This window comes from Poecilia reticulata, linkage group LG3, assembly GCF_000633615.1.
Source record: "Poecilia reticulata strain Guanapo linkage group LG3, Guppy_female_1.0+MT, whole genome shotgun sequence".
Taxonomy (NCBI): Eukaryota; Metazoa; Chordata; class Actinopteri; order Cyprinodontiformes; family Poeciliidae; genus Poecilia; species Poecilia reticulata.
The window spans coordinates 13609600-13621013 of NC_024333.1; the positions used below are offsets into that span (position 1 = coordinate 13609600).

Consider the following 11414-nt stretch of genomic DNA (forward strand, 5'->3'; position numbering starts at 1 on the left):
TGGATGGATGGATGGATGGATGGATGGATGGATGGATGGATGGATGGATGGATGGATGGATGGATGGATGGATGGATGGATGGATGGATGGATGGACAAAAATGTTTTCCAGCTGCGTCCAGGACCTACTGCCAGTCATCCAGATGTTGGTCAAGAAAGAAGCAGGTCAGATTTATTGAATTTAGGGATGTCACAATTCCTTGAATGTTTCAAGTATATGTCTTTCTGTGTGTGATAAAGTAGCCAAATCCTGTCACTAATTTGGACACTAAAGCTATAAATGACTGGACAAAGTGAGAGTTCATCTATTAAAGTGACTGCATATGAATACATAAACTAAAAACAGGAGTATAGACATTCTTTCCATGAGTGTCTTTGTGGAACTTCTGCTTTGTTATTAAAATGAATATAATTTCAGATTTTCGTTTTTTTTTTTTCCAGGTTGACTGTGAGCTATTATTGTTACAGGTTAGTTACAAGTACAGAAAATTAAATGTTAGGGATGAACAAATTAGACAATTTTATTTAATTAATATACAGTATTAATACTGCTGTATTAAACAATATTTTATCAATTTAATAATAAAGCAAGACACTTATAAAAAATGTCATACTCCTATTTTTCATTTATATTGTCTGGCAGGATGGCAGCAGCTATGAGGCGGAGTCAGGATGGACGCTGGTGAGGTGGAGACCGCAAGTACTACAGGAGAGACGTTGGGCCTGTCCTGAACGCACAATGTTGGATAATGTTTGGACAAAAAAACACTGCCAGATGGTCCAGAAGAGGACAAGCATTTATGTCGTATTTTGTGTGGAAACAGTGAAAAAATAAAATGAAGAAAAGAAAAAAAAGATTTGGACATACAGAATTAAATAGTACTCTTAAAATAATTAATCAACACAAGACAGGTTGTTGTAATTATTGTGGAAAATTAGAAACAGTACAACATATTTTTTTAGAATGCAACAAATATGTATGGGAAAGAGAGGTATTACTTAGAGCAGGGGTCCCCAAACTTTTTCCTGTGGGCCACATAACTTTTTCCTTCTCTGCTGGGGGCCGGAGTCAGTTTGTAACAGAAAAAGTGTGACGATTGCAGGAGAGCCTAAATGTAAAAATGCATTGTTTTCCAGAAAGCACAATCAAATAACCCTTTCTGGGACAACCCCAAAGTTTTTTTTGTTGTTTTTTTTTTAAACCAGAAAACATACACATAAAAACGTGCCGCTCCAGGTTTTCCACAACAATGCAGCAGCAGCAGAGGGGGACACACCCAACATTAAGAGTAATAACAGGTCAATTGAATATTACATTTATTACGGTTGAAAAAGAAAAAGTTGCCCAGATTAGATTTAACTGAACTGATTACGGTCGTTTCCRAACGGTAACTGTAACAGTAAAACGCTGATCCTTTGTGTTGCTACTAGCATGTGCTAAATCAGTGGTCCCCAACCTGGTCAACGGTCAAGATGTGGAGATTATGCTGCGGCCCGGTGGTGAGGGGGAGGGTGGACCGTCAGATAAGGTTTCTGCATGTTGGTGTTCCCACTAAATACTGAATATGCCCAATTTGAATTGTCTTGGCCCTTTTATCACAGCCTGTGGGGTTTTCCCTGACCAGGGAAGAGAATACGACCTTCTGAATGTGACAGGCAGCCAATCAGAAAGCGCGGTGACGTCAGAGCAGAGGGGAATATCAAACAGCTGACATATCGCGCAGCCCAGTGGATATCAGAGATATGTGGAATGTTTATCATTAAATCTAAAGGTCATTATTATGTTTATTCAGTTAAAAATTTTAACTATAAAAAAAACATATTCACCTCCAAATCATAGTGCAGCAAATAGAGCGGCTGCTCCCGTCGTCTTTTATTCACCGCCTTTTCTTTTTGTTACATCTTTTATCTCTTAAAATGACTCCACAAACTATCACTATTGTTTCTACATCTTCATCCGTGTTTGCTTATTCTAAATTCCCGCTATGTTGGGGGTTTTACTGGATTATTCTCTGGAATCGGGATGTTTGTGACTGGAATCGGTTCGTGTTGCTCCTGCCTTGGACACACGAACCAATCAAACCTGTTGGACTTTTATCAGCTCTGTGGTCACAGAGGTTTGGAGAATCTGTGACCACAGAGGAGACAATTCTTAAATATTGCCGTCTAAACCAGACTTAAGACTCACAAGCTCTACTCATCTCCTCTCGACCACTGCCCAAACGCTCTCTGACTGTGGTTGGTTTGGTAACGTTTATATATCCCTTGAAAATAACAGAAGTGCCACAAAAACTAAAATTTTACTTACATGAAAATTTTAACTCATGATAATGACTAACGGAGCCCTGAGCTCGTTTCTCTGCAACGAGACGGTCCCATCTGGGAGTGATGGGAGACGATGACACCCGAAGTGTTGCTTATATCCACAGCCTGCTTGGTCTCTACATGTTAAAGCAGCTTGAAGCTTCATTGCCTCATTAGCAGCCGGTCGCCGCATGTTACGCAGAGCGGCTTGTAATGTGGGACTCACCTACCGGTCCGGGATAAATCCATCCTCCTGTCTCTTCTCTGGGCCTTTTCCCCTTTGCAAAGAAACTTTCCAAAGACATCTGATCTGTTTCTTACTCATTTTGCTGCTTGTGGGCTCAGTGTTGGCGCGCAAGTAACCGAGACTTCCATTGATTCACTTCCTGCTAAAGAGCCCCCTGGTTGTTGAAGAAAAATCCACATAGTCCAGAAAATACGGGAAATGAAAAAAAATCTGAATGCTCTCTGGTATTGTTCAGGGGGCCGGACCAAATGTGGAGGCGGGCCGAATCCGGCCCGCGGGCCGTAGTTTGGGGACCACTGACTTAGAAAGTCAAGTAAAAATAAAAATAAGTTAGATATTAGAGTGTTGTTTCAGAGATCGTCAGGGGATGTAGTTTTTTGTAGTATTTTTAATTTTCTTAGAAGAACGGGTATTATAGGGAGATTATAAGCGTCTGATCCATACACCAACCTGGAAGGTGGCGGTAAAGCACCTAAAAGTTGTTGGCCAACAGCCTTACAAAAAGAAGAAGAATCCACATTGTTCTGCTGAAGCACCTTTGCATATGCTAGGCTATTTGTATGCTAAGTAGAGTCATTAACGACTCCCGCAAGCCCACTACCCCACTTATGGGACTCCGCAATCGACAGTTTATGTCTCCCATGAGTGACAATGCGCTTCCCCGCTAGCTGTCGGTAGCTATCAACAGTATTGTGGTCAAGACCACCTAACCCGAGACCAAGACCAAGACCAGAGCGTATCAAGACCGAGACAAGACCAAAACTTTTAAGGTTCGAGACCAAGTCGAGACCAAGTCGAGACCAAGACCGAGGGAAGTCGAGACCGAATCAAGACCAAGATCAGCACCGTGCTCTACATGATATGATAAAATGTGAAATATGATCAAAATTACTTCTCAAATTGATCTGAAATATCCATATTCCCATAAAAACACCTAGATATTAAATACTTGATAAATTTTACCAATATTAAAATTAAGTGCTTCCATCTTTGTGCTACAATCCGCATAGGTCTCGTGCCATCCCTAAAAAGATAACACCCTGGGTGTTTGCCCATATTGCTCATGTCAGAAACCATCACTGTCTGCACCATTAAACATAGCAATTGAGGCAAAGCCCTGACGGTAAATAATACTCAACTATGAACACTCACTGACCAAGGAGCAACAAGCAAGAAGTAACCAAGCACAAGGAGCTCACAGTGACTGTTCTCACCCTCTCTCTGGCTACATGAAGCCAGGTAGTCTGACACCATGGCAGACATTACAGCTGCCACTTTGAACGAAAACAATCATAGAGCAAGGAGCATGCTCTGCGTACTCTCATTCTTGTGTTTTATTTAATTGTTAATTAAAAAAAATCAATGTACATGATTAAATAAAATAATGATAGCTTCTACTGCAGTGTACCCAAAGCATTACAAGAACAAAGAACGGCTCTCAGAGACACTCCAGTCCCATTTTCTAAGTAAAGAGCCATTCAGAAGAATCGGACTGTTCCTGAATGTCACATCACTACATTGCAGACTTTTGGACACAGCGTTGTCCCATATATGCTACAAGTCAGTCAACACCTCCACACAATAATAAGTGCAGAGAGGGACAACTTTTTTTCATCACAATGCTTATGTGTCTCTATACAGCTAGCTTTGCTTTTTTGATGGTCTCGGTCTTGTCTCGGTCTCGGGCGCTGAGGACTCGGCATTTTATTTCAAGACCAGTCGAGACTGCAACTGAAAATATCACTAAATGTACAGCATACTGTCCAGTTTATTTGTTAACATCTTTGTTTTCAGTGGATGCAAAACGCACCAATTAAAAACCAAGCAATTACGTGTTTCTGTTACTCCCCGTCCTCCTCCCCACCTTTGACTCATACGAGGTGCTCCAAGACATGCAGTGGTTTCCTCTCAGGGGCAGAAGATCTGTCTAATAGTCAGTCAATAGTCAATAAAGCTGCATAAATCATCAGAAATCCGATGGCCACAGCTAACTCAGCAGCTCTTCGCTTTCACAGTCGGTGGGGACTAAGTCCAACTTTTTTCATCACTTAGAAAAGTATCTCAAAGAATGGTAAGCTCTGTTGACGTGATGTTAGCAAAGCTAGCTGTACAGAGACACATAAGCATTGTGATGAAAAAAGTTGACACTCACTTCTCTGAATTATTGTGCAGAGATGTTGACTGACTTGTCGCATATCTGAGACAACAATGTGTCCAAAAGTCTGCAATGTAGTGATGCGACATTCAGGAGCAGAACGATTCTTCTGCACGGGTCTTTATTATTGGATAGGACTGGAGTGTCACTGAGAGCCTATCAGATTACCATACGCTGTCAGAATAGCATACATCAGAGGTTCCAAACTGTGGTAGGGGGCGCGCCCCACAGCGACACTGTAGGGGGGGCAATGCCGCCCCTGCCATTGCAGGGGGGGCACGGGAAGCCGTCTGGATGAAAAAGAAAAACAAAAAAACATGAACGCTGTATGTGCTGGGTTTTTACCTTTGAATGGCCAAGTCTCTGTTATTCCTCTGTCAATTTGATACAGTAGGGTCTTCCACACTAACCATATCTGTGTCCTCTGTCACTTTTATCAGAAGTTAAAACTATTTAATCCGTGGTAATCTGTTTTTCCGAGCCGTCTTTAAACACAACATGAGCGCTGTGCACCTGTGCGGCAGTGAAGGAGACCTGCTGCTGCTGTGCAGAGCTGCTCAGGTGTGTTAGAATCATGGCAGAAAACCAGTAAAACGCAAAGAACTTTTCACAGTTTTCCCCCAAACTAACAGACTGTTTAGTGAAGCTGCTTGATGCAGGTAAAGTTAGCTAAAAGATGACTAGCTCCCTAATATCAATACAGCACCTTAAGCTTGTTAACAAGTAGCTCATAGGCTAAGTTGTTGTCTATGTTCAGCTACATAGATTCATTTTGCCCCCCAAAAAGTCGACCCCCCCCCTCAAAAATACATCGTTCAACCACACAGCTATTTGTTTGGGGGAGGGGGGGCAGAAAATGTTTGGGAACCACTGGGGGGCTCAGGACAAAAAGTTTGGGAACTACTGGCATACAAGTATCTACTTCTTGCTCCTTGGTCAGTGTTCATAGTTGACCGTCAGGGTTTTGCCTCAGTTGCTGTGTTTAATGGTGCAGATGGTTTCTGACATGAGCAACATGGGTAAACACCCAGGGCGTTATCTTTTTAGGGATGGCACGAGACCACCGCAGATCGTAGCACAGAGATGGAAGCTAAGCAGAACAAAGAGTTTGTTAAATTTAACATTGGTTAAATGTAATAAGTATTTAATATCTGTGTTTTTGGGAATATGGATCTTTCAGAACAATTTGAGAAGTAATTTTGATCATATTTCACATTTTATATCATGTAGAGCGCGGCGCTGGTCTTGTCTTGGTCTCGGGCTAGGTGGTCTTCACCACAACACTGCATAGACCACTATGTAACACAGATACATTAAGCATATGTATACATACGCTCGTACATTGATTTAAATACATCTTTTGTAGAATTACTTCAGACAAACATGCATTCATTTGGTCAGAATAATAATCAATTAGAATTTTCATGTATTGTACTCACTGGCAGCCATCGAGCCACACATCTCCTCCTCTCAGCCAGGCTCCATGATCCTGGTTTTTGTAGGCTATAAAATGACTGATGATTGCAGGAACTCTGGGTTTGAAGAGATCTGCATCCTGGTGCGGGCTATACCTATACAATGTTCCAAAGTAGCACAGTGTGATCATTTAGATTGTCATTGTAATTCATGCCGTCATGTCAAAATCATAGCTTTTCCGGCTAGGTTCCCTGCACTAGTTCCTGACTTTAAGTCCCAGTATTATTGCTGTCTTGTCTTGCCCATGATAGATATCAACTATATTTATGACATCTGGACTTCAACCCTTGTTACAAGTTGCATCCTCTGTCTTCTACTAATAATACTGACATCTGTCTCTTTGTGTATAAACATTGCCTGTTTATTGAAGCCCAGACTGAAGAGGAATTAAAATTATCTTTAAGAAGGACTTCCCCACCTCATGTGACCTAACGATCCTTCGTGAGTGAAGGCATGCAAATAATGACCATTTTTCTAGTAACCAGCCTGCTTCCTCTCTTTAAAGTGCTGTAAGTACTCTCCCCATTCATTTCCTCATGCGTGTGAGATTACAAGCTCGTACATGTTGACAGTACACATGGAAAAGCAACGCAGCACAGAAGGTTGTCGTCATCCCATCCCATCTGTTGGTTTCACCCAGAGTGGTAGAAAATCTTCGTCTTTCACGGTTGTTGATCACTCCCCGTGTATCAAGCCCATTTGCATTCCTTGCAAACAGAGCTTAGCTTACACAGAGAAGACATGAGCTTGGTGCTAATGCTATTGTTGGGGTCCATTGAAAACAGCAAGCTTTATACATAGATTAGATTTTATTTGACTTATTGTCATCTGGAGGGACTCGGAATATAGCTGCTGCTTTTCTATGTCAAGAGAAGCCAGTTGAGAAGGCTCAAGCATCTGATTGGGATGCCTCCTTCTTGACCCTCCCTGGTGAGGGGTTCCAGGTACCCAGAGGAAGACCCAGGACACACTGTAGGGGTTTATGTTTCTCAGCTGGCCTGGGAACACCTTGGATTTTCCCCGGGGAGCTGGATCAAGTGACTGAGGAGACAGAAGTGTGGGTCTCCTTGCTTAGGCTGCTTCCCAGATAACCGGAAGACAATGGATGGATGGATTTATTGTTATTACACAGGACTTTGAGCAATATAAGATTACTAATTCAATTCTACTTAAAGCTTTTACAAACAATCACAGCAAAACCGGGTAGAAGAGGAGACATTCTACTTAGTATGTAGATGAATTGGTACTTCTAACAGCCCATCAGTCTTTTTGTCTTTGACTTTACACTTCCTTTAACATCTCTTTGATGGCAGTATGATAAACAGCTGCACTAAAGCCACCAATCACAGCCAGGAGGAGGGTCTTAGTGCTGTCAAGCACTCTCATGTACACTCTGCTCACACTCTCTCCCTTGCTATTTGCTACTCTACAGCTAGTTTCCTTCAACAGAGGGTGTCTTGAATGCTCTAGCTAGATAGCATGGGCACTGCTGATGGCAGATAAACAGTTTTCTTCTAGAGGTAAGTTGTTTATATGCCATTAGCACATTGACCAGCGCTTATATGACTGGTCTAGGACTTTCCTCCTGTCTTTGATCAATTGTTTTTGACTGAGAGCAGTACATTTCTGCAGATGGAAATAGTAGCACTGGTTGGAGGGCCATCTTTTTTTCATAAATGATCTGTGTCATACAATACTGTCATAGCTGAGAGACTGTTTAAATAAATATGTAACAAAAAAAAAACAGGGATGGAGGACTTGGAACCAGTCTTGACCTGTTTTTTTTCTGGTCTTGGTCTTGTTCAGCAAATTGGGTCAAGGCTTGTTCGAGACTCTCCTGTCTTTGTCAAAATGACAAAACTTACTTTCTTTTATCTTCACCTGCAGAAGCACAACAAACTAAATGTTAAATAAAAGCAACATCAGTGATGAGATCGCAACTGCATCTCATCATCTAAAAAAATACTCTATTATTGCTAATGACCACAAAATATTGTTGCATGTGAATGTTTAAACACCAGAAGGCATTTGGTGCTTTGATTTAAAAGAGCATATCTGTTTGTTCACATTTGGTCTAGCTTTTGTCACTCATTGCTTTTTAACAAAAGCAATGTCCTGAAATATTTATCGACGTTCTACATATTTGGTCTCACAATGTCAGGTCTTGGACTTATATTGGTCTTGGTCTTGGAAGAATTGGTCTTGACTCCATCCCTGTAAAAACATTTTTAAAAACTTACATACTCCAGATTTAAGAACTAAATCCACTTAATGAGTTGGTAGAATTGATAGATTGTTTTGCTTGTAAGGGTAACTTTCATGGACAAAGATGTATAAGACTAAATTGTGGGAAAGCAAAGTAAACTGAAAGGGCTTTGTGTGTAATTTGTTAGTTTCGCTTTGTTTATGTGTTTATTGAACTGATAGTTTTTGTTGTTGTTGTGAATTTGGAGATAATTGTAATCAATAGCATCTCAGGATGTCATAGACTCTAAGTATCCCATTAAAAAAATTTAAAAAAAGAAATAAAAGAAAATGATGTTCAAAAATCTCACTCAGCATGCAGGTTACATTTAGCAGGGACATAATAAGTCTATTAATTTTCACTATTCATTAGTTCATCCATAGCAATGGATGTTGGAAAAACTAATACTCGTCTCTGTTGAAATTAGTGGCAAAGGTATGTACCACACAGTTGGAAGAGGTGTCATTTATTCTTTGCCAACATGTACTGAAATTCTTAACAGAAAAGTGTGAACAGAAAATGTTTAGTCATTGCCATACATGTGGCCACACATGAAACTTACATAGGAAATAAACAGAAATATTTAATTATAATAAGTTACATCCACACTGTTTGCTGAAAAGTAAGATTGTTAGGTGAATCTAACCTGGCTCCAATTAGAGACAGAAAGGGTCTCTTGTCCTTGTCATTGGCCTCTGTAGTCTTCACTCCATTATCAAGGATCATTCCAGCCTAAAATAAAAAAACAAAACAAAATATATTTTAGGTACGAAAATATGGTAAGAATAAATAATTATGATTATAGCTACAATATTTATATTACTTTTATAAGCTCTGTGTGTACCTTTTACACACAAAGCTGATAATATGCAAGTTTGTGCATATTATTACCACTTAAATTAAGTAAAATCTAGGCTTTATTCTGAAAGTTTTTAAAATTATAAATGTATTTTTTTCATATTTTTCTATATTCAGACTATATATTGTATATCAAGAAGTTTAAAATTAGCATAATGTCTGAAATTAGCATTTGTTAAGTCTTCCTAACAATTTAAATATTTTGATAAGATTTTTCTATGTAGAATTGAGAAGTCAATATCATGTGCATCAGCTCCCACTGTACTGAACATGTAGCCTGCAGAAAGAAAGCGATAATTTATTATTCTATTTACACTGTATAGAATTTGACTAGTAAAATTATTTACGACTTGCAGCCAGCGCAGATCACCTCTCTTTGCCTGGTACACAGGTTTGCAGCTTGACCGTCCCAACCCAAATGTGAACTCTCGCTACAACGCCGCATATAAGCTACATAATTACTTCTCACTGCACACAGTCATGAATCACACTGTACCTCTTATTATCTACATATCTATATATTTTTTTTATATTAACAAGTGTGAATTTTATGAATTATGTTGTCTGAGCTATCACTTTTCAGTCAATTTGTACTACTCATGTGCCTTGAAATTGCTCCTTGGAGACAAAGTTATTTAAATTGAATTTAAATCTGTTGCACATTCCTTTATGTTCAGTATTGGGTGTGGTGATCCACAGACCTGTCCTCCAGGACATGAGGATGACACAAGGAAGATAAAAGCAATATACACCCAGTGGGTCCCCACACATTGAGCCCCAAAACTGCCCCAAAGGGAGATGCAGCGACGAGACCACATGCTCTGCAATTTTGTGTCCAGATCCAGCCGTGAACACAGAGGCCCAAGGTCAAACCACACCTCCAACAGAGGCCTAACAAAGCCAGATCATTTGGGCCCCCCGCCCCAGCAAGCAGCTGCCAGGATGAGCTGGCACATACCCATGTCTAAGACACCAAGAACCACTGGGTGGTGCAGGCCCAGGGAGAAGCAACAGAGGAAGGTTGATCGAGTCCACCAAAGACCGGGCACCCAATCAACCCCACACCACAGACCTGGTGGCATCTAAGTATGCTGGCAATACACCTTTCCTTCTTTTTATTCCTCTCTCACTGTTAACGCTGTGTTTAGTTTTTAATGATGTAAAGACCCTCCCGGAGAGGCGCAAGTACTGTCCCCCACTCATAGCCCTATTCGGATTAGAGTCCCTTGAGTAAAACATGGGTTAGATTCCCAGTTAAACGACGTTTAAGTAAAGTCCTACGGGGCTTAGTGTCCCAGTTGACGTCGTTTCAACAAAAAAAGGTTGGAGTCCTTGTCAAACTGCGTTTGACAGAGCGTGAGGCAGCAGCATATATGGACCCTTAATTCAACCCTATGACAGCCATAGATAACAAGGTTGAAGGGTTTCACATTTAACAGGTGAGGAAAAAGTTTTAATTTAGAGAAAATATTGAGAAAGTGAGCAGTGAGTTAGTTACGCAGGCCTAACTGTTGCTAGCCTTCTATTGACTTTGATAACCTTAACATGTGCTGCGCAGTTCGGTGGGTTTTGGTTCCGTTAGCACTATACTAAAAACAACCTGCACATCAAGTCATCAGTAGAGCAGGTGTTTAAATCAGCTGATCAACCACCGCGGTGGTCAGGCGAAAACTTAATAATCACAATATAGACATCAAGCCTGACAACATGACGTAACAGATTGAATGTTCTGTTTTGGTGTTTTTGCTACTTTTTGTGTGGGAAATGTTTGTTTTTTTGGTGTTGATTCCCCTGATCGGTAATCTCTGCTCCATCTGCTCGTTGAGCTGTTGTCTGTCGGTTGCCATGGCAATGGGTCCATGTAAAGCGACACAGAGTGACAAAAGGCAGAATAGAAGTGGTGTTTGGTTCTTCACCAGTTTATCAGCTTTATTACCTTTATTGTGGCGCCACTGCAGTTAAACAAGTGACAAAAACTGAACTAATCATCAAACTACGGCTCCTACAACATATTTAAAATGATTGACCAATATAAGAGAAATTTGCCCCTTCTTGCATCTTGACAGAACTAACAGAAACAAAATTGTTTATAGATTTGTATCACGGAGAATTGATCAAACATCAGTTTT

General features: G+C 40.5%; 1 protein-coding gene across 12 annotated transcripts in view; it reads right to left on the reverse strand.

Annotated features, from left to right (window-relative positions):
• Positions 1-11414, reverse strand: part of cemip (cell migration inducing hyaluronidase 1) — a 228577-nt gene that overhangs the window by 31644 nt on the left and 185519 nt on the right. For 11 of the 12 annotated variants that reach the window (XM_017303981.1, XM_017303972.1, XM_017303974.1 and 8 more), the window contains 2 exons: positions 9074-9159; positions 6146-6277 (listed from right to left, as the gene is read on the reverse strand). In XM_017303981.1, coding sequence (XP_017159470.1) covers positions 6146-6277; positions 9074-9159 — 218 coding nt within the window. The remainder of the gene's footprint in view (positions 1-6145; positions 6278-9073; positions 9160-11414) is intronic. The other variant, XM_017303973.1, reaches the window with a different exon arrangement.